Genomic DNA, 22,928 nt, shown 5'->3' on the forward strand with positions numbered 1-22,928 from the left:
GCAAAGTCCTTTGCGTTAGTTATTTAAGTTAGTTTTGTTTGTTTGTACAAGGCCTAAATTAATCTTGCTTGCTTACAGCTCTTCTTCTGCAGAACGATGTTGGTCATTGCACCAAAGTGTCCCTCCTCTGGTATACAGTTGGACATGTTGAGATAAAAACTACGTGTCACTGTCAAATTGTCCTCCACCTGCTCGTCCTCCCTGCTACTCATCAGCGGCTCCTCGTCCCCCAGCATCTTCACCGAGATGGAGGTGTGCCTGTCCTTGCATTTGGGTTGGGTGAGGTTGACAAACTGCACTTGCGCCTCGTACTGGCTCGGTACAGTGACAATCCAGGATACGGTGGACGAAGGCCTCATACCCAGAGGCCAGTTGGGGGTTGCCAGCAGGTTCGGAGATGACGCCACTGGGCTGACTCTGTTAATAATGGTCTCTAAAAATAAAAAAGGGATGGAAGTAATGCTGAGTGTCAGTACTGTATTTTCCAGCATTTGTGGTACAATAGTGCCCCTGTGTGGGATTTAAAAGTAAAATGAATGTGCTCTATTTGACCACGTCTACAGTGGAAAATCACAACATACAGCAACATGAAAAATGTGTGGAGGATTCAGATACAGATGTTCTTACCATGGCTGCAACAAGCAATTATTTTCATAATTTATTAATCAAATCTTATGATATAAAAAGAAAAGAAAAAAATCTGAACTTTCAAATTAAAACCATAAAAAGGCCATTATTAGCTGAAAACAATTACAAATATTGAACATTCTCTAAGTATCGGTTAAAATATTATTTGGCTTTGGATTGTTGGTTGGACAAAACTGTTAATATGAAGATGTCACCTTGGGCTTCAGGTCTATATGATGGCCATTTTTCACAATTTTCTGACAAAATTATTAAATCGGTCAGTCAAGAAAATAATCAGCAAATTAAAATGATCAATAGCTGCAGCCCGCAGCATATCCACGTTTTACCTGGGATCTCCTGACTGATGCTGACGTTGAGGAAAGGCTCCCTGATCTTGCTGAAGTCCGGGACTGTGGCTGTGACGGAGACATTCGCGTGCACCTGAACTTTCTGGACCATTCCGTTGAAGCAGAAATCTCCAACAGGAAACCCGTCGCCCTCTGCCACATGCAGAGAGACGGACTGATTACACTCCTGGTCGGGCAGGGACTGTTTGAGACTCCCTGTAGGTGACACCAGGTCCACGGTGCTGTCCTTAGGGATTTTGAGGTGCCAGGTGAAGCTGTGGAGGGGCATCGGTAGACAGGAGTCCAGTTTGGGTACAGTGAGCTGAGTCGCAGAGCAGGATGTCCTGTCTTGGCACCCTGATATTAAAAAAAAAAAGGCACAAAATTAGAATATTAAGTTCCCAACTAAAGGATCAGCCAGCAACAAATACAAAGGTAACTTGTTACCTTTGGACAGAGCCAGGCTAGCTGTTTCCCCTTGTTTCCAGTCTTTATGCTAAGATAAGCTAACTATCTACAGACATGAGAGTGGTATCAATCTTCTCATCTAGGCAAGAAAGCTGATAGCGTATTTCCAAAAATATTTAAACTACTCCTTTAAAGACTGAAATAGACTTTCTCTTGAATATTTCTTTAACCAGGAAAGTGTGATAGACTATGACCTCAAAACATAAAACACAAAGCCACAAACATTTCATGGACATGTAAAATAAATTCATCTTACCAATAACTTTACTGGCAGTCAGGCGCACATCTTCATTTGGACAGTCGAGGAAGGACAGGCTGGCCTGTGTGCCAGCAGCCACGTTGATCTTCTTTTCAACCTTAGAGTTAACGCTCATCTCACAGAAGGGATCAGAACCCACTTTCTCTACCTGCAGGGACACTCCTTGGCGTTCAGTAAGATCCACCGCACACAGGACTACAAGAGCAATACAGATAGAAAGATTTTTGTGATTAGGAAGTCTTTTTCTCAGCTATATTGTGACAGGAATCATGTTAAAACAAAACTGTATTATTTATTTTTGTCTAATTTCTGCATTTAATACTCACAGTATTATGCCATTATAATATTGCAGAACCACATCACAGGCTGATGGACAAGCAACAAGTGATCTGAGCCAAATTTAGATGTGTCCAGAATGATTTATTTTTTTGTTTACAGGTAAAGTCATGCACGTTTGGACTCACATGGCCTCGGTTTGTGCCTTTCATGTATTACCAGTGCATTAAAGCCGCAGAGCTAACCTTTGGATTATTCCATATATATTACATTACAGTCATTTAGTAGCCGCTTTTATCCAAAGCGACTTATAATTCAGTATCTATACACCGTAGGCAGAGCTACGGGAGCAATTTTGGGGTTAAGTGTCTTGCTCAAGGACACATTGACATGAGACTAGCGGAGCTGGAGCCGGGGATCGAACTGACGACCCTCTGATTGAAAGAAATGACATTTGTCACTTTCATTGCTCTTTTTGAAAAGACCAAACAAGCAAATTGGTTTCTCTGAGTCACCTGGTTACTTTAGTGCATGTACTCCATAACTTCCAGATGTCAAGTTTTAACACTGTACCTGGATGCCCACTCCTCATTACAGAGACTCTGTAGTTCAAGGTGAGACCCTGTAGCGTCCTGTTGGTTTCACAATTCCTCAGCACCATGTTGAAGTTGCCCTGCGCATGCTGCGGCTGAGAATCCATCAGAGTCAGCTTGGTCACCTTCTTGTTCCCTTTCTGGTACTCCACTTCCACCTCATTGCTGAGGCACTCTGGAGCTGTGTGATCGTGAAAATGAACCGTGTAGTTGTGCATGCCGGGCACCGTGAAGTCCCACTGCATCTGCTGGTTGTCAGGGAAATCGCCAGGATAGTTGGCTGTGATGAAGTCTGTGTCGGACACACCTCGTGGTAGGTTGACTTTCAGTATGGCAACCACTGGGGAGAAACACAGAGAGTATTGTGAAGCAGAAGATGTCTTGTTACACTATGTGCAATGTCTTTTAATCATGACACAGAAGGAAAAAAAACAACGTATTTTCTAACTTACTGCTGGTCTCAGGTCCAACATTGAGTTTGATGTCAACGGGATCCAGCTTCCTGTCGCCAGGCACCTGCAGAGATATTCGGCCCTTGTAGCGAGCCAGGATGGTGGTCACAGTTCCCCCTTTACAAAAGGTACCAATGGTTGCTGGCCCCGTGCGCAGATAGGTAATAAGGGAGTATGTGTGCTCATCTGGACAGGTCTCCTCATTGGGAATCTGTCGCATTCCTGGTTCTGGGAAGTCCAGCTGGAAGGCCCGAGTGGAGACAACTTTCAGATCCCAGGTGAAGGTCCGGTTGAAGTCTGGGAACAGTAAGGACTCGGCCTGAACGATGTTTCCAGAGCAGGAAGCCTCTGTGCAGTCTGGGATTTGTAGAGAAGAGCATGTAATGTGTTTCATTTAAACTGCAAATCATACCATCTGAAATGGTCCCTGTGCTTAATGTCATACTAGTTAGTTAGAGCTGTGGAAAATGACTACTGAAATTTAACTTAAAGAATACATCAATACCACATGAATATTTTTTGATCTTCATACCAATTTCTCTGTTGATCTCCACAGTGAAAACATCCTGAGGTTGAGGACAGGTGAACTCTACTGAGGTGTTGCTAGGAATATTCAGGGTGAGAACTGTTGGTTTGCATATCTGATTGGGCTTCTTGTTCATACACACACTGCAGTCCGGCTCGCTGGTCACGTTGCTGATGGTAATGATGGTGTCCGGATCGGGCATCACGGACATCATTCTGCCACCTAGAGAAAAAAAATATAGTGGTAAAATAAGACATCGATCAAATCAAAGTAATTTCCCATGAAATGTGGTCCACACAGTCATGTCCCCCTTAGGATGAATTGTAATGACGTTGGTGATCGTGTACCTTTCATCTAGTGCCATTGGTTTATGATTATATACCTGCTAAGAACATGATAAACTAATAAGGTAAACATTATACCTGCTAAATATTAGCATGCTAACGTCGCCATTGGAAGCAGACTGAGTATTTAGCTCAATCTGTTTTTAGCATGGCTGTAGACTAGTCTTGTTTTGGAAATCTATGTAATTTTACTTCCAAAAATACTATTTGCAGTGAATTATCTATATTATTTATGTTCTTAACATGATTTTCATAAGAAATATCCTTTCATTGTGTTAGAGTGCCTTTCTGACATATGACAACAGATGAAAGCTAGTTTACTATTTTACACAATTATGAAAAGTTGTTTAAAGGATATCGCATCAGTTTTTTTGTATATGTCTTACATTGTTCTATAAATAAATAGCTACTTGTTATTCCCTCTCGTGTAAACAAACTGAAGGACGGACACTTGCCTCTTGGTGCTGCTTTGACAGCGAATGAGTCCACTTCACTTCCTTTGGGCACCTCTGCGGTCACAGTCGTTGCTCCGAGCAGATCCAAATGATGAGACACTGTCCCACCCTTACAGTAGCTGTTAGTTTTAATATTTCCTTCACTTTTAGTTGTGCTCACCGAGTACTGGTGTCCATCTTGGCACTTTTCTGCTCCAGACATCTCCTCTAATCCACCAGGGAAGTCCAGAGTTAATACAGTCCTCTCTGGTACACTAATGTCCCATGTTACGGATCTTTTGAAGTCCGTGAAGTAGTCTGGATCAATTTTTCCTGCAGCAGGAGTGCAGGAACTCTGGGTGCATTCTGCGTGACAAAAATTTTAAACCTTTGAATTTTAAACTGGCTTTGCGTGTGTGTGTTTTTTGAGTCAAAAGACCAATCTGTATATAGAGTATATTTAACTATTAAAAGAGTACAAAAAAAAGAAGAAAAAAAAGAGACATATGACAGTGATATGACTGGACTGCTTGGTGGCTTGACTGTGTCCGTTTGTGTGGGCGTGTACAGAGAGATTTTTTTTTTTTTTTTTTTTTTTTTTTTTAAATAGAGAAATAAATAATTACGGATTGTAGAAATAATTTACTCATCTACCAACGTTAATTTTGCATTTAACTATTATGTTTTCATTATAGCTTATATTCATTTAATGTTTTATTTATTAAGTAAAATATTTATCAAATTTTTCTGTCTGTATTTCAGCATTTATTTAAGCCTTTATATTTAAACAAATTAGTGGTGATCAAGTAATTTTTGTTCTCCATATGTGAGAACTTGATATGGAGTGAATTAAAAAAAAAAAAAAAAAAAAAAAGAGTAAAAAGATTACCAATCCCAAATTCTGCTTGTGACTGAAGTAAATGCAGACACGTAGCATCCACAGTTCTCACCTATTTTCTTCTTCATCTTCACGCTGTACACATCCTGAGGTTTCAGGCAGCTGAACTCCAGCGAGATATTTTTATCGTTCGTCAGTGTCTTTTCTATGGGGCTACAGACGCGAGTGGAGCCATCAACAAAGCAAACTTCACATTCTGGCTCCTTCGGATCCCGGCTGACGACCACAGTCGTGCTTGAATCGACAGATACAGCCATTGTTCGGCCCTCTAAAGTGGAGTAAAAGGAGAGAGATGGATACCGGGATTGGGTTACACCAGCTATTCGTAAATCCATCACGATGTTCATTTAAGTTTTAGTATTATTCAGGCAGTTTAGAATGAGAGGGAAACAGCTAATAAAATTTAGAGAAATTTAGTCGAGTTTGTATTCAGTAATTTGTTCTTACTCAGAGGACTAGCTGAGGTCTGGAACAACACAGATTCGAAGTTTGGTTCAACTTGCAGAGACACAACAGCTCCATTGGGCGCATCTAAACGAGTCTCAGAACCACCTCGACAATACTGAGTCCGGCCCTTGGGGCTTGTCTTGGATGTGGTCACCGAATACTGAGATCCATCAGGGCACGGTTGTGACGTCTCCATCAGCCCCTCTCCAAGGATGTCCAGACCCACGAGCGTCTTCTCTGGTGCCTTCAGCTCCCAGGTGAAGGTTCTGCTGAACTCTGTGAGGATGGAGGGTTGAGTTTCTACCGTTGTCGGGCTGCAGGCATCCTTCGTGCACTCTGGAGTAAAATTAAAGGCACGAAAAATTGCTCAGATGATTTTCAGCACTAGTGGAAGATGCATGTGTAAGTCATCACGCACCATATCAAAAAGGTACCATGTGAGGTTGGACAAGAATGATGCAGGTGTTTGGGTTCTTATCTCAGGTAGCTAACAAGAAGGTTGACCCCTTTCTCATTAAAAATGCACTAATGCCTTTGAAAGGCATTTTCCCGTGGTCCTGATTGGTTCGCAAACAATTCCTGAAATGATGCCAGTAAACTCACCAATGGTCCGAGCGATCGTCACAGTGAACGCCTGTTCTATCGGCTGGGAGCAGTTGAACAGCAGTTTGACCTCCTCCTCAGGTACCAGATGCAGAGAGGGGTGGCAGGATGTCAGCGTGTCATTCACCCCGCTGACTGTGCAAACAGCACATTGATCCGGCAGCGCGGTGGAGACCGTCACCATCGAGCCTTTGTCCGGTCGGACCACCGTCTGTAGGCATTCTGAGGGAACAGATTACAGGGAGTTAGCTGCAAATATCCCAACGATGTTGTAAACTGTGATCAGTAATCGAAAGATGTGACTTTTTATTAGATTGAGGAGAAATGATGACATTGAAACAATGCGAACTGAGTAGTATTAATGCCAATATGGTTTTGTTTCGACTGGACATCGGCTGATTGACAGCATGCTGGGACGCATTTTGACTTGGATATCGCACAAACACACCTTAACAGGTAACATTCTCATAAACAATATGCTTCATATTAGCTGTATGATCATCAAAACTAGAGCTGAAAGTCAGCTACTTTGATAAGCGATTAATCATTTAAAAGTCATGAAAGTCATTCTTAGCTATGCTAGCAGTATACATCGCAACAACTGTTGAATTGATTGCTATGAAATTAAGTATATGCATTCATGTTCCCCAGAGGATGAATCCTACTGATTTTGGGGAGCCCCCTGACTATTGCTTAAAAAGGTTCCTTACTGAGTGAAATAACTAGGAAGTATCTAAGTGGCAGCCATAATAAGAGCTGGTCGAATACTCTAAATGCTAAGAAAAGGTGCTTCAATGCTTTCTTTCTTATCTCCTATAGCATAGGGTACACTTGACTATCCTTTACGAAAGGAAAGGTGATAATGCCGTCCCACAATTCCTTGCGGCAGCAACATTTAAAGTGACACAATTTGGCCGTCAGTAACATCCGCCGTCACTGTTTAATTGTACATAATGGATGTTGTTGTCTTTTCCTAAATCCTATTGAATTCACCTTCACAGCTTTTCTTGACCGCATGCCGTTTTCAATCGAAGTCAAGGAAAAGTGGTTAGAAAAAGTAATTTTGACAATTCGATAACAGCAACCATTTTGTTAAATGTTCTTCAACATAAGAAGGGTTTGTGTTGTCTAATATGATTGTAAACTGGATATCTTTGAGTTTTGGACTGTTGGTCGGACAAAACTAGAGGACACTTTTCAATATTTCTTACATTTAGGATTACATAGGAACGATTAGGAGGAAGGAATCAAGATGTCTTTTTTCCACAGTGAGCAGAACACTGTCCAGCTCTCCTATACAAGAAGTTATGGAACAAATTAATCACCTGGGTAATATTTAGGCTACAAAAGGAACAACAACACCACCACACACACACACACACACACACACACACACACACACACACACGGTCAGGCAGTTTGCTGTTGACCCTTGAGCAAACAGAGTGGTGTCAGGCACACCTATGCCCATGTTGTGTGGTGCCAGACCAAAGCAAAATTAATTGACTTGACATTATTGTGAGTCATCTGAGCGCTGAGTAAAGAGAGAAACTCAAGGTGAACCAGTTTTTAAAAAGTAACTGCTGTTTCTGTGATATATGACTCTTATGTGTTTATTGATAATTAAAAAAACCCTGTATTTTATACTTTCATGCAATTTATATTGGAACACTATAAGGAATACACTTTCTATTTAAAAAAAAAAAATTGATTCATACTGATTTTCCTAAAACATTTTAAAATAAGCAAACAATAGAAGAAAAAAAACAATATATACACACACATTATATATATATATATATATATATATATATATATATATATATATATATATATATATATATATATATATATATATACACACACACACAAGATAAACATACACACGCACCAACTGCATACACAAATGTTTACTACAAGTCTTATGTTCCCTTTTGTTTTAATGTTCTTCAAAATACCAAACATGGCCACATAATGATGAGCTCATTTCAGATCTCTCATTTTGAATGAGACTTTTTTTTAAATGAGACGGTTATATTAATGACTTCCAGTCGCTTATCAGAACCTGTCTCTCCACCATGATGCTCGTCTGGCTCTCATCTGAAGCTCTGCAGTCCATCATTATTAGTGTGTCACTAAGTTTAATTAACAGTCAAAGAGTAAACATAATCTAGTAAACATAGTAAATATAACTTGAGCCATCCCAAACACATGAATGGAACCTTCCACCCATAAGTCTGGACTAAAGGACGCTCCCAAAACATATGAATAAATCATGATAGCGACTGCAGTGATGCAAATATATAAATGAAAACAGGTGTTTCAAAACGTGTGAGGTAAGCTGCGCAAGTTCACACAAAAGAATAAACCAGGAATTCACTATTTGAACTTGCAAGGACTTGAAGGCAACACAGAAGCATGGTAGAGGTTTTCGTGTGACAGTAAACAACGGGTGTGTCGAGGATGTCACAGGGTTCAAACAACTTTATCTAGTGGCAAAACAGAAGTTTATATGATCACCATTCAAAAGAATACATCCACCATGCTGCTGCTGACTTTTCCACAAGAAATGAAAACAGCAAGTGGAGAAGCAACATTGAGTTTAAATCTAACAGAAAAAAATATATGATAAAACGCCAGCTCAGCAGCAGATTGCAGGTCAATCATTAATGAAGCCATGATGAATTCATGCCTCTAGGAAGCTCCATAAATGCCTCATAAACCTTTTGAAAATGGAGGTCTAGAAGTCACAGTAGACTGAATATGTGCTTCAGCCTCTCATCTCCGCCGTCGAGTCGATCAATCATACAATGTTAACGTCTGCGATTATCTTTTAACGTACTGACACGAAGCTTTAAACCACAGCTCACTTCACACTGGGTGCCTAACAGGACCCCATTTGATTTCGCGTTTAATCACAAAAGACAGTCTGCACTCTCATCTCAGGTGTATGTTTGACCTAATTAAACCTGCAATGAAGCCACAATGTTTAGCGCACTTTTTATTTGTTCTTTTTAAAGTACAGCCTACAGAAAGCAATACAGTTAGAGGGGGAAACAGGCGAACAAAGCTCCAAACAGTAAACGAGCATATGTTTCCTGCAAGTAGAGAGAATTATCTCACCTGATGAGTCGAAGGCCGTCAAAAACAGGAGTCCTAGGAGCGCGCAGCTCGCACCCAGTCGCATGTTCACTGGAAGAAAATGAGGATTTACCAACTTTTTAAAAAAAACAACTTAAAAGCTTTTTAAAAATGTGATTTATAAGACGCTGTTTCTCTCTCAAATACACAGCTGCATTTTTCATTCACGTTCAAGCGACGGCGTTGACAGCCACTTCCTGCTCCGCATTACTACCTGTGCGCGGCGGCGGAGGGCGTGGACCGCAGGTAGGTTACGGTTACCTGTCCAAACTTGACGGGTGGCGAGGATCGGGGGCCCTGCCGTTGTACCCTTGAGCCGCTGCGTTGATACGCAAAGTATAGACTCCTGATAAGGACGCGAGTCCTTACGTGACTTCACTTCGCCGTGTGGCACAATGGGTGCCCTATTTATACGCAGCCAAACATGCCAAGGATTGTTGGCATCGCGCGGTGTGTCCCCAAAATGAGGCAGAGGAAGAGCTGTGGAGGCGGAGCTCAGAAATACCCAGCATCGATAGTATTATGCGCCAACACACTCTGATAAAATGCTAAGGGGGTGATATAGGGATACATGCAGTCCCTATTGGGTCATATTTCTGGTGACAGTTAAAATGAGCAATGTATTTCAATTTAAAAGCAGGTTTTATCTGGTCAGCTGCATTTTTTTTCCCACCGTGAAATGATGATGAAAATGTTATTGACTGTTGATGTCTGATAGTAGGTCTATAGTGTGGATAGCACTCCCATGTTGCAGAGGCTCTCCTCCTGCCTCCACATGCCTCGTGACGCAGACATTCCTGTACAGAAACATACCTGAGGGCAGGACCACTCATTTGAGTTACAATTTTGAAAGCTTTAGCCGAAATAATTCACCTAAATTTTAATGCAAAATGCCTCATATTAACCCTCTGCCTCAGTTTTAACCCATGTGGCCTAATGTCATCTTTATCATTTTCTCCTTTAACTTAAATCCCAACACTCAACAATACAGAAGGAGTCAAATTAGCTTTAAAAGCAATTAAATACATAAATAAAAGTTCTCACTTGGCCTAATCTTTCTGTCTTTGTGAAGACACTTTGATCCCCCCAAACACACACACACACACACACACACACACACACACACACACACACACACACACACACACACACTCTCCTTTACAATCAAACACAAGTGATCTCACTGTTGTTTTTTTTGTGTTGAACCAGTCTGACAGCACCAGAGTGGGCGTTGTGGTGAATTCAAACAGCTTCAATGTGTCTCAACAAGAGAGCTCAGTGAAGAAGCAGCAGCTGTCACACACTTCCCCTCCCATGTTACTGTAGATCCACAGCCAAACATGTGCTGCCGAGAGTTTCACGACTAAAGTTTCCTAAGGGGAGTTTGACGGATAAGCACCGTGCTGCACTGTATGCAAATGTGGAGACATTATGTAAAGTGTCAAACTGTGTTACTTGTTTATTGTGTACGTTGAGTTACATGATTGTGAAATGCTTGTTGAGCTGTCGAAAGTAAATTCTTTATATTTTAAACATGTTTGCTGTCTTCTTTCTGGTCTCTTCCTCTGTTTCAGCTAATTTATTTATAGAACAGATATGGTCAATAATAAATAAAATTATGAGACATAAATGAGAGGAGGAACCATAAAAAAGGGGAAAAAAGGACTTGTGTACATGTATAGAGTGATTAAAACTAGGATAAAAACAAGCACATTGTTGAGCCACAATCCGTTCTGCTCACTTGGCACAAATAACAGCATGTGTTTTCAACTGTTATTTCCGGGTCAACGGTTATAACATGAAGGTGCCTGAAGAGTCCACATGAGGGCAGTAGGATATATGAGCAACATGAAGCTCTCGTCTACTGTATGTGAGGTTTTATGACGAAAGGTTGACGAGGTTTCAGGGCTCTTGTTCATTTTGTTCATGCACGGGCAGATTGTTGATTGCAGTAAAGCAAACAGTAGTGATCTTTTTTTTAAAGGAAAACCTCAGTGGAGTTTGGACACTTTTGGTTGAAAAGCAGGCATGTTTGTTTTTAATGTTTCACATGTTCATTTCTCTTCGTCCATTTAAGAAGATTAATGTATGCTTTTTAAAGATAGTTTCAGAAGACAGATATCTAATAATCATCTCACAACCTTGTGGCTCTTTGGACGAACCCCAACCACTGCAGGTTGGAAGCCACTGGGACTTTGTTCCAGATATGTGGAGCAGAAAAACTGAACGCTGCTTCTCCATGTTTAGTTCTGACTCTGGGACCAGAAAGTAGACCAGTCCCAGATGACCTAAGGGGTCGGGATGGTTCATAAGGTAGCAGCAGATCAGTGATGTATTTTGGCCCTAAACCATTCAGTTTTATAAACCAACAGCAGGATTTTAAAGTCAATTCTTTGTTGGACAGGAAGCCAGTGTAAGGACCTCAGAACTGGAGTGATGTGATCCACTTTCTTGGTCTTAGCGAGGACTCGAGCTGCAGTGTTCTGAATCAGCTGCAGCTTTCTGATTGACTTTTTACAGAGACCTGTAAACACACCGTTACAGTAGTCGAGTCTACTGAAGATAAATGCATGGACAAGTTTTTCCAAATCCTGTTGAGACATAAGTCCTCTAATTCTTGATATATTCTTCAGGTGATAGTAGGCTGATTTTGTAATTGTCTTGATGTGGCTGTTCAGGTTGAGGTCTGAATCCATAACTACACCTAGATTTCTGGCTTGGTTTGTGGTTTTTAACATGTGCTCCACCTCGACCAGCTGCAACAGTACAAAACTACTTTTATTTTAATGCATCAATAATAACAATGAAATAATGTAATATAAGATAATATTGAACCCATGTGAATAATTGTTTGACTTTTACTTTTGATACTTAGGTACATTTTGCTGAAAAACGTCTGTACTAAGTAAGCAATATTTTGAATGCAGTACTTTCACAATTTTGTTTTGGTCATTTAACTGATCTGAATACTTCTTCCCATTGGTGGAAAGTAACTAAGTGCATTTACCCAAGTACAATCACGTGGTTGCTTGAATATGATACTTTACTTTACATTTTATGATACTTTGTACTTCAGCTCAGAGAGAGAAATACTGTATGTTTTTACTCCACTACATTTATTTGATTACTTAAGCTACAGGTTACTTTGCAGATTCAGATTAATAAATCAAAAATATGATCAATGAATAGATTATGATGTAATATTATATATTCATATGGGAGGCAAAACTACTCCGCAGTTTTTATTAAAGTAATTAAAATCATGTTGATGAATCAATTAGTGTAATCCAATGATATAGTATTCATTACTCATTCTGCATGAGATCCCTTGTGGTGTTTCTAACTTGTGCTAAAAGATACCAGTTGGCCTCGTCTGTTGCCACCCACTCAGCCAGCAGCCTTGGAGGAGTCAGGGGGTCTGAGGAGAGACCAAAAGCACCAATGCAACACCCATGAACCCAGAAAGCAGCTCCCCTTACAGCTGTCTGCACCGCACATAAAATTAGACCCTCAGTCAGTCGTGCTGTTGGCTCCAGCGGGCAGAGACAACTGGGGCGAATCCAGTAGGAGATGGACCCAAGATATAGCTCCAGTCTTTACTTCGGTAAGGAAAGAATACACTGAATATTTTCCTCTCTCACGTAGTTTCTGTCTGTGGATTAAGACCATTATTATTATTGATTGTGCGTGTATGTTGTCAGTCTGCACAGTTTGTTTTCAGTCAATGAAAAAAGGATCAGGGTTCACAGTAACCAGTTGTCTGTGTTTCGTCCTTGTTGTGTATTCAGGAAGCTGCACAAGCTGCAGTAAAGCAGTGTACGGTGAAGGGAGAGCCTGCCGGGCGATGGGACGTTTATTCCACAACACTTGTTTCACCTGCAGCGTTTGCAGTGAGTCCTCCTGATGTGAGGGCGGATGTTTTGAGTTCAAAATATCAAATCTGACTGACTTCAAATCTCCTGTATTTCTTTACAATATTAAATATTCACGCCTCATTAAGCAGATATTGTAATGAATGCATTGCTGTGTGTGGTTTATTATTAAAACTACATTTGAAGGCCAAAAAGAGAATTCAAAGTTGAATTTCCATCTTTATAAAAACATAATAAAACACCACTGTGTGTGATATCAAATGTCATGTTAAGGATTTATATTCACCTTGTTTCTTGTCTTCATGTTTAGGTGAAAAGCTCAGTGGGAAGCCATTTTATACAGTGTCAGGAAGAATCTACTGTGAGGATGATTTCTTGGTGAGAATATAGTGCTTCAGCAACATACAGAGTTAAATATCACACAAACGTGTGATTTCTATCCAGTTTGAAGATTTACAGCAATCGACCAGACATTTAATGAGTAGATTGCTTCGTTATTTACTGCAGTACTCAGGAGCTCATCCATCCCAAGAAGTGTGTAACAGCTGTGGGTGTTTAATCATGGACATGGTGAGTATGTATTCATTTACTGTGTGTGTATATGATGAGTATATTATGTGATGCATGCTCTCTCCAGTGGTGGGAGTATTATTCACATCTTTTACTTAAGTAAAAGTAGAAATACTCCCAAAAGTCCTGCATTTAAAATGCTACTTAAGTAAAAGTATGAAAGTATTGGGATCAAAATACCTATACTTAAGTACCAAAAGTAAAAGTAATATGGAGAATGGCACATTTTAGAATAATGTGTTATAATAAGCGATGCCTTAATATTTATTTTACTTCAATGTTGCACCTGGTAAAGGTATTGCTTTTTTTTCACTGCCAGGTAGATTGTGAATTTTCAATAAAATATTCTCATCATCCGATTGAATACATCATAATATATTTGTTGATTATATTTTGTTTTCATAATCTAAATCTGCAGAGTAACTAAAGGCATGAACTAAACGTTGTAGAGTATTATTCCCTCTGAGGTGTAGTGGATTTAAAGCTTGAAGTAGCAGAAAATGGAAATACTCAAGTCAAGCACGGGTACCTCATGGTACTCAAGTGCTGGAGTAAATGTACTCAGTTACTTTGCACTGCTGGCTCTTACATTGTGTAAAGAAAAGCTGGGTTTGCATCGTCAGGTTTTGCAGGCTCGTGGGAAGTCCTACCACCCGTCCTGCTTCCGCTGTGTGGTCTGCAGACAGAGCCTGGAGGGTCAGCCCTTCACTGTAGACGCAGACAGCAGGGTCTACTGTGTCAGCGACTACCACAGGTGAGTTTCTCATACAGACCCTGAACAAGAACAACAACAGTGGGCCAGGCCTTTTGAATTCACACTCCAGACAAAAGAAGAAACCAAACCCTGCCCGACAGGCCACACATGAGACGGGTCACACCCACAGTGACTTCACATCTGAGTTTCTGTGACTTTTTCTGGTTTCAGGGTCCGAGCCCCTCTGTGTGCTGCGTGCAGAGGGCCGATACTGCCAACTGAGGTGAGCTGAATAGATTGTTTAATTGATGGCAAATAGCATTAATTTTGACTTTAAAAATGTCCCTTCATTTGTTGATTTTTTTTCTTCAGGGGTCTACAGAGTCTATTCGGGTGGTGTCATTTGACAGAAATTACCATGTAGAGTGCTACAGTGGTGAGGTTGACCTCATTTGAAGACAGAAGCATTTTGATATCTGTTTTTTTTCCCCGTTGGTTTTGTTCTGTAAATGTAAAACATTAAAAAGAACATACATGTTTAAGTTGATGAATCTGTAGCATTTTGAAACATGTTCTGTCACTCAATAATGATCCCACGTCTTGAGTATTGTTTTGTGCTCTCTGTTTCTTATTAGTTTTGTGGTCTGTGTAAAATGAGCAGGCCAGAGTAGTTTACATGGCCAGCCAAATAACTAGGAAACCCCAGAGGAATCCTGAATACTTGAATACTGTAAGGACAAAATGTGAAGCTGTGAGCATCCTGACAAATGCTTCTCCTCCTGTATTCTCTCAGTTTGAGACTGAACTCTGGGAAGTGCTGTATAAGTGCCTTTAATCTTTAATTCTAAGTGCAATCAGAATCAGAATCACAATCAGAACCATTTATTGCCACTGTATGTTGCACATACAAGGAATTTGACATGAAGGGTGGTGCATAACATTAAATAATCAACAACAATGAACACAGTGCAAAAAGTAGAGATATATTACAATTTACAGTAAAATATACAATAAAGTGAAATATAAAATAAAGTGCACAAACGAACAGATAACAGGACTATAAACAAGTGAGATGTGCAGTAAGTGATGGACAGTCAGAATTTTAAATAAAAGATTACAATCACAATATTTTATTTTATGCCTTAATGTTTTATGGTTTAGCATTTTGTTTGAGTTTCTACAATGCTTTGTTTTATACCCCACTTTGACAGAAAATAAACTTACTGTATGCACTTTTCCCTACTGGTTCAGAGGCGACACTGTGTGTCAATATTCGGTATTACCACAAACTCCCGGAAGAATCTTCTGTTGGTAAATGAAGATAAACGCTGATTGAAATGGCGTCAGTCGGTCTACGTGGTTGGGCTCTCTGCACCGTGTCTCTCATAAACTCTGCGTTTGTTTTCATATCCGGTGCAGACTTTATTCGGTTTATATCATTTCGAGCCATTTATCACAACATCACCGGGGACACGACGCTCTGTCAAGGTAAGCTTCCGTGCTTTACACTGCTGCTGCAGCCGACCATGCGAAGTTAACGCGAGCTAACTTTAGTGGAGGAGTTATTTGTGAAGCCTATGTAACATGAGAAGGCTTTTAGTAATGGGGTTTAAGTCTTTGCTATTTTACGGTAATTACGGTGTAACAATATCAACAGCACAGCGGTGCTTCATATATAATATGAATGAAATTAAATCATACTTCATATAAGTGGTTGATATTTCACCTTCTGACCACTAGGTGTCTGCGCCCGGCTAGCTCAGTCGGTAGAGCATGAGACTCTTAATCTCAGGGTCGTGGGTTCGAGCCCCACGTTGGGCGATAACTTTTCTTCTTTCGGTTTTGTTTTTTCGAGCCCACCAACTCAGTTGTTGTTTTTAATGGTGGATTTCGTCTCACACATGTTTTACGCCGATGTGTATATTCTCAAAATAATCTAAATCTAAGTCTGTTGTTACTGTTATAAAAATACTTTTCGAAAACTATGTTGGTCGAAGTCGAGATTAAAAACCGTTATACTAGTATCACTGCGTGCCAAATTATGCATGCTTGACAGAATGAGTTACGCTACTTTTAATCTTATTTATAGGGTTTGTATCTCTGCTTCTCACGCATATCTGACCTGGGAAGCTACTAAACCATGTTTTTGCAAGGTTGACGTTAGGTCATTACAGGGAGAGGCTTAAGTTAGTTAAGACTAGTCTGATAAGTGGGCAGCGCCAACTGTCAGAACACCAGATCGATCAAAACCTCTACTTTTCAGGCATACGTTTTATTTTGCCTGAACGAACACTCCGAATTTCCTGAATGGAAACATTTTTAATAATTAATTGAATCTAACACAATCAGAATGAGAAGGAGGACTACACCGTTGCTTGTATTAGAGTAAATGAAACGCAATGAAACTGTGGGTTATGTATACATTGCTGTGACATGTTTAATGCTTCAGTGCTCGCAAACAGTGTGTTCTCAATGCGATGCCAGAGTAGTTACATTACAGTCATTTAGCAGACGCTTTTTTCCAAAGCGACTTACAATTCAGATTCTATCACACCGTAGGCACAGCTAATGGAACAATTTGGGGGTTAAGTCTCTTGCTCAAGGACACATCGACTAGCGGAGCCGGGGATCGACCCTCCGATTGAAGGACGGCCCTGCTCTCCACTTAGGCACAGTCGCCATAGTAGTTACAGTGTGCAAAAGACTGAACATAATAAACTTAAGTCAATAAACCCTAGTGCCTGCCCCAAATCACACTGAATGTGTACTTTTTAATGTATTGCAGAATAAAATCAAAACAAAGCAGGGGTTTTAGTGAGTGAGTATGTGCTGTATTTATATACACACAAAACTAACCTTTAATTATTGTCTGGACTGTACAGCTTGTTCAATCTAATTGTTGGTAGTCTGAATAAGCTACAGCTTTATTAAAATAATGACAAATTATTTTATAATGACTATATTTGAATGCTCAATATAAACATAATTAATGACAATATTCCAGTTGATCAGAATTTGAAGTGACCTTTTTTTTGCCCACACCTAAGACTCTATACCGTGGTCAGCGGCCCTGCAGGACAGCTCTGTCCTCGGGTCTCTTTTTGTGGATATGGGTCTGTTGGCTCTCTTCATCGTGCAGCACAGTCTGCTCGCCTGGTCACCCGTGAAACAGGCCCTCCAATCAGTGCTGGGGCCCCTGAACAGGACGGCTTACTGCTTCACCACAGCACTGGCACTGCAGGTACTGCAACACAGACAAAGTTAAAGTTGAACGTGTTTTACATGTCGTCTTTCACAACTCTGCATTATAATTCTCTTTCCTCCTGTGATAGATCATCATGCGTTACTGGCAGCCCGTGACTGGCGCCCCCTGCCTGTGGTCGGTGCGTCATGCACCCTGGAGTATCTGGTTCCCTCTGCTCTGCTTCAGTCTGCACTTCCTCTGCTGGGCAATCATCTGCAGCATCCTCATGATCTTTGATTACCCTGAACTGTTGGGCATCAAGCAGGTCAGTATCAGTATCAGTATTACATTTTCATAAATATGTGGGGGTATTTCTGCCTTCATATGACAGAAAACAGTTGAAAGGAAACAAAGAGAGAAGGGAAATGGCATACATTGCCAGGTGGTGGATTCAAAACTGGACATTGGGATTGCAGTATACTATACTTTCATCATAATAGCTGTATTAAGTATCATAGTACATCTTGTTACCTAAACTACTACATGATAAAGTTTCCTACAGATTGATTTGCCATAACTGAGGTACAGTATGTACCAGAAAAGTTCAGGAAGATGTACTGTTACATATAATTCTTCAATTTACACAAGGTAATGTGCAATGTGAAACGCATCAAAATACATTTTCTTGAATTGCGATTAGGCTTTTAGTGAAGCAGGGAGTGTGTTATCTGTGACAGTGGTTTTGAAAAACTCAAAAATGTTCCATAAATAGTTTGACTTGTTATCGGTACTGCCTGCTTAACCTAACCTAGTCTCTCTCATCCTCACCCTGTCCTCCTCTCTCTCAGGTGTACTACGATTGTCTCGGTTTAGGGGACCCCCTGTCTCACAAGTCACCTCACGCCCAGCGCCTCCTGTCTCACCTCCGCCACCCGGTGTGCCTTGAGCTTGGCGTCGTGCTGTGGCTCCTGCCGGCCTTGTCCCTGGACAGGCTCCTGCTGGCGGGGACTCTGTCGACCTACCTGGTCCTGGCACACTCTCTGGACAAACAGGATTTAGCCTACCTCTGCGTCCAGCTTAACCGCAAGCTGCAGCTCTTTGCCGAGCCACACCGGGGCAGCGGTGACACCGGCAACCACAAGGAGGAGTGAAGTGGAGGTCTTCTTACTGCTTTGATGTGAAGCTTCAAGCTAACTGCTGTCTTAATATTCAACAGAAATGTTACAAAACTGACTTCTCGATAATCCTGGTCGTCTCCTGTGCTCTGGCCATTTCTACTAAAGACAAATGACCTAACTCAACTTGACACTGGTTTTTTTTTTTATTTTATTTTCACTGATTACATTTAGGAACAAAGATTCTTAAATGTAATCAGAATATATAAAGTTTTATTTTGTGTCCGAAATTGATAATATATGTAACATATTGCTATAAAACCTGTCAAATATTCTTTATTTTGTTCATCATATTAAAGTACATTTTTATAGGCATTTACCAAATTCAGGTACACTGTATTTCTATGCACACTCATTTTTAGCTAAATTGTCCTTGAGTAATAATGTCACACTGATATTTCACACTGTCAAAAAGCACAAAAATGCAGCTTTGTTTTTCACACTTTGCAGCTATCATGAAGAACAATGACATTTCTTAGATCATGAATTTTGTATTTCCTCAGTTGCTTTATTTGTGTTGGGGACAGTAATGTCATGAACAAAGTGAATAAAGTTGCATTTTCTAACTATGTCATTCATTCTCGAACTTCAACAGTACTGTACTCTTTGATTTAATATGTGTTGTATGCTGGTATTAGATGTCTACATTGTGGCCTCACTGTAATGACAACAATAACTTTAGGTATTGTTAACTCTTCAAGGCCACTTGATCTTGTTTTCTTTTCTTTTCTTTTTTTTCTTTGCATTTTCAGGTGAGTTATTTGATTAGGTTATGTTTTATATCCACTTGTCTTGTCGAAATAAGGTCCCAGTTTCATTCCTCTGGTGGGTGAAACACCATTATAGCAAGGAGAGTTGCATGTTACGTCCTGACATTAAATATGCAAATCAAGACTGAAAATATTAAAGTAATTAAAAAAAGAAAAACATGCCATGATAAAATGAGGTTGATCACACCGGAGGTAAACTCCTGCAGCTATGAGCTCTGCCCTGCCGACACCACAGCTCGTTACACACACCCCTCCACCTCCATCTTTTTTCCAATTAGTCCTGCGGGAAGGAGGGATGAGATGAGGGTGGGGGTGGGGGGGTTGTTGACCGGGCAGACGGCTGTGTTCTTTAAACGCCTCTTCTTAGGTCCGACAATATGGTGTGTGCCACTAAACTCTCCTGACGGAATTTAATGTAATTATCGGATTACAGTGCAGCCGCTCCAAGCCTGGAAACATTTACAACTATACCGACGACGGAGGTATTTTCGTGCTCTGGTGTATAGACAGGCTGTGGGGTGATTTCACGTCTTTTTAAAAACAGCCGTTTTGACAGCACAGATCAATCTGTTAGTTATTGGCGAAGAAGATTTTCCGTCGAGGAGTGGAGCGCATTACGCACAGCCAAGTGGAGATGACAACTTTAAAGTCTCAGCGGATATAGGCCTACTAATATATTTGGGTCTTTTTTGGTGAGTTTGATTAAACACTTTCATCATAAATATTAAACTAAAGCAGAGAGTGATTTTCTGTTACATGTGCATTATGCGTTGCAAGTTAATGTGATAAAGTTTATGATACTATTTTGAGAAAAAGATGAAAGTTAGTCTTAGTTGAACAGGCAATGCTGGAAATGTTGTTCCACCGTGTAATTCTGCATTAATTTGCATCTTTCTATATGCTATTAAACATTGTAAACACATGTCAATTTATATTTAAATTGTGTAATTTGGAGTTTTATAGTTTATACTGTCCTAAAAGTTAATATCTCGGTGGTGTTCACAGCTATTTAACATGGTTGTGGAGAGAATGGATTTTAATGAATTGTTTCCTTTTGCAGACAATTCCCAGAGGCTCTAAAGAAGAACAGCAACCGTCTTGTTCAAAACATTTTCTGTTATGTCTGTCTCCTCTCTGCCGGAATGGAAGCAACTCCTGCTGGAGAGAAAGAGGAGAGAGGAGGAGGAGAGAGAGAGGAGAGAGAAAGAGGAAGAGAAGAAATTTGCCAGCATGCCTGCCTGGAAGCGAGGGATCATCCAGCGGAGGAAGGCGAAGCAGGACAGTATAGGTGACAGGGAAAAGGAGAGAGACATCTGTCTGCTGCAGGTGGATGTCAGATCTGCTTCTGATGGTCTGAGTGACACGGACAGCTTTGTGACGGTCAATTTGGAAAGCGAATTGTCACTTAGCCCAGATCCGGGGCTATGGCTAGATGGAGAGGTCAAACCAGCGAGTCAGGTGTCTGTAGAAACTATAGTTCCATTCCATGAAAACCCATTTATTCGAACGCAGAGTGCATGGAGGAAGGGCAGGGATGCAGACGGAGGGAACGAGCCAGAAGTTAAGGAGAGGGAGAAAGACAAATTGATCCCCAGGAGTCAAGATGGGGAGTTGGGAAGAGGAAGAGAAATCGAGCTGAAAATAGAGAGATTCAGAGATGTGAGTGAGGGAAGGGAAAAAGAGATGAGCAAGGACAGGAGTCAAGGAAGAGAAAAAGAGAATAACAACCAATGGAAAGAGTCAGTTAAAGATGCAGCCAAGGAGCGGGAATTACTCAAAGTAAGAAAAGATGAGGAGGAAAAAGAAATAGACCTGCCATCTAGTTCTTTTTCTCCCCTCGTTCCTTGTCTTCGGACCATCCGAGCCGACAACATCATCATCATTGAGCAGGATAGGAAATGCAGCGATGAGAGAAAGGCTAGATGGAGGGAGGCAGAGAGGGAGAGGCCTGAGGAGGACCAGCAGCTGAAGAGAGGGATGAAGATGGACCTGAGGGAGATCCTTGCAGGAGGAGGGAGTATCACCGAGATCCGAGCCTCTGAAGTTCTGATCATAAAGCCTTCGACAAGCCCTGAAGAGAGGAGTCCAGAAGTAGGAAGAGGAGGGAGAGGTTTGGGTAGAGAGGAGGGAGAGATAAAGTGCAGCATGGATGGAAGGAAGGAGAGTTTGGGCAGAGAGCTCAGAACAGACAAGTCCTGGCTGAGAGAAAAAGAGAAAGAGAGACCATGGGGCCAGGTGATGGTTATTAAAGACAACAGGAAGGACAGCTTGGATGATAACGTGTTTGTTGAAAGGGGAGGGAGGGTCAGCCAGCTGCTGAGTAAATTCGGACAGCACCCCAAGCCTCCATCTCGATCCAAAAGCTCTGATAATTTCCTCCGGCCTGGGAGGAGAAAACTCTCAGGAGATGAAGATGACCAACAATCTGAGGCAGACGGGAGGAATATGGTACTGAAAGGTGTGCCGAAACGCTCATTTAGCTTCTCTGATCGTGTCCTCTCTGCTAAGGAGAATGGTTTAGATGATGAGGGTTATTATGCAAGGAAAACTCGTGGGAGGATACATTCAGACAAGAGCGTAGTGCTGTGGGTCGACGACGCAGGCTTTGGGAAGGAAACCACAGCAAAGGTCAAACTGGGGTGCACACGGCTTTTAGATAAAGACCGGTTTGGAATGCAAAAAGATGGACATTCAAAACATGAGGATGAAAAGGGGGGGCATAGGAGAAATGAAGCAGAAATATGTCCCTCCATCCAACACAGGAGCGAAGTTAAGAAAGTAGAGCCTGTTGATTCAAGGGCTTTGGAAAGGGCAAGCGACGCCGATGGAGACGAGGGATTCACAGTGGCATCGGTCAAAAACACAGAAGGAATCTCGTTTGCTAGACGACTTACGATCAGGCAAGAGGGGAGAGCAAGAGCTGAAAGAGAGGTGAAGCGCCAAACAGGTGAAAAAAGTCTAGAAAAGGAGATGAGTGGAGAAAAACAATCAGAGATGGGGGGACAGATTGAGGAGCAAGTTCAGGATAAAAAGGTGTCTGATTGTCAGTTCTTCGAAAGCACAATCCCACCTGAAACTTTGCAGAAGAGTCATGTCGAATCAGCTTTCACAGAGTGCTCCAGTCTGCTCTGTGCTGTCACAGATAGGGCTAGAGACCTCCACAGAGGGCCAGAGTGGGATGGTACAGGGCCACAAGGACCTTTCCTAGCACACTCTATTTTGTCCCAACATACAGAGGAGCTTATAAG

General features: G+C 41.2%; 3 protein-coding genes and 1 non-coding gene across 4 annotated transcripts in view; 3 read left to right on the top strand and 1 right to left on the bottom strand.

Annotated features, from left to right (window-relative positions):
• Window positions 1-9,860, bottom strand: part of cdcp1b (CUB domain containing protein 1b) — an 11,836-nt gene extending 1,976 nt beyond the window's left edge. The window contains exons 1-12 of the mRNA XM_068711250.1: window positions 9,677-9,860; window positions 9,398-9,466; window positions 6,275-6,496; window positions 5,672-6,007; window positions 5,277-5,492; window positions 4,348-4,692; window positions 3,555-3,770; window positions 3,023-3,379; window positions 2,551-2,910; window positions 1,699-1,896; window positions 975-1,331; window positions 77-433 (exon numbers count right to left, since the gene is read on the bottom strand). Coding sequence (XP_068567351.1) covers window positions 77-433; window positions 975-1,331; window positions 1,699-1,896; window positions 2,551-2,910; window positions 3,023-3,379; window positions 3,555-3,770; window positions 4,348-4,692; window positions 5,277-5,492; window positions 5,672-6,007; window positions 6,275-6,496; window positions 9,398-9,461 — 3,028 coding nt within the window. The 5' untranslated portion in view covers window positions 9,462-9,466; window positions 9,677-9,860. The remainder of the gene's footprint in view (window positions 1-76; window positions 434-974; window positions 1,332-1,698; window positions 1,897-2,550; window positions 2,911-3,022; window positions 3,380-3,554; window positions 3,771-4,347; window positions 4,693-5,276; window positions 5,493-5,671; window positions 6,008-6,274; window positions 6,497-9,397; window positions 9,467-9,676) is intronic.
• Window positions 9,861-12,940: 3,080 nt separating this feature from the next.
• limd1b (LIM domains containing 1b) lies at window positions 12,941-15,007 on the top strand. The gene is made up of 7 exons (XM_068711505.1): window positions 12,941-13,019; window positions 13,204-13,305; window positions 13,598-13,665; window positions 13,795-13,857; window positions 14,481-14,611; window positions 14,783-14,834; window positions 14,924-15,007. Exons 1-7 carry the CDS (start codon window positions 12,986-12,988, stop codon window positions 15,005-15,007), a joined length of 534 nt encoding a protein of 177 aa, XP_068567606.1. The 5' UTR covers window positions 12,941-12,985.
• An 872-nt stretch (window positions 15,008-15,879) lies between these two features.
• nrm (nurim) lies at window positions 15,880-19,476 on the top strand. Its single transcript, XM_068710629.1, has 4 exons — window positions 15,880-16,039; window positions 17,599-17,792; window positions 17,884-18,060; window positions 18,584-19,476. The coding sequence occupies exons 1-4, from the start codon at window positions 15,889-15,891 to the stop codon at window positions 18,884-18,886; spliced, it is 825 nt and encodes a 274-aa protein (XP_068566730.1). The 5' UTR covers window positions 15,880-15,888; the 3' UTR covers window positions 18,887-19,476.
• Window positions 16,300-16,372, top strand: trnak-cuu (transfer RNA lysine (anticodon CUU)). The gene has a single exon. It is a non-coding gene; the product is annotated as a tRNA-Lys (tRNA).
• Window positions 19,477-22,928: the final 3,452 nt, after the last annotated feature.

The sequence above is a fragment of the Cebidichthys violaceus genome, unplaced genomic scaffold, assembly GCF_023349555.1.
Source record: "Cebidichthys violaceus isolate CVI_PGR_0920_01 unplaced genomic scaffold, fCebVio1.0.p SCAF_16, whole genome shotgun sequence".
Taxonomy (NCBI): Eukaryota; Metazoa; Chordata; class Actinopteri; order Perciformes; family Stichaeidae; genus Cebidichthys; species Cebidichthys violaceus.

Coding starts and splice junctions, on each gene's coding strand:
- nrm (XM_068710629.1), top strand. CDS start 15,889: ATGGCGTCAGTCGGTCTACGTGGTTGGGCTCTCTGCACCGTGTCTCTC. Junction 17,793..17,883: donor CCACAGCACTGGCACTGCAG/GTACTGCAACAC, acceptor CTCCTGTGATAG/ATCATCATGCGTTACTGGCA. Junction 18,061..18,583: donor AACTGTTGGGCATCAAGCAG/GTCAGTATCAGT, acceptor CCTCTCTCTCAG/GTGTACTACGATTGTCTCGG.
- limd1b (XM_068711505.1), top strand. CDS start 12,986: ATGGACCCAAGATATAGCTCCAGTCTTTACTTCG. Junction 13,666..13,794: donor ACTGTGAGGATGATTTCTTG/GTGAGAATATAG, acceptor TATTTACTGCAG/TACTCAGGAGCTCATCCATC. Junction 14,612..14,782: donor TGTGTCAGCGACTACCACAG/GTGAGTTTCTCA, acceptor TTCTGGTTTCAG/GGTCCGAGCCCCTCTGTGTG.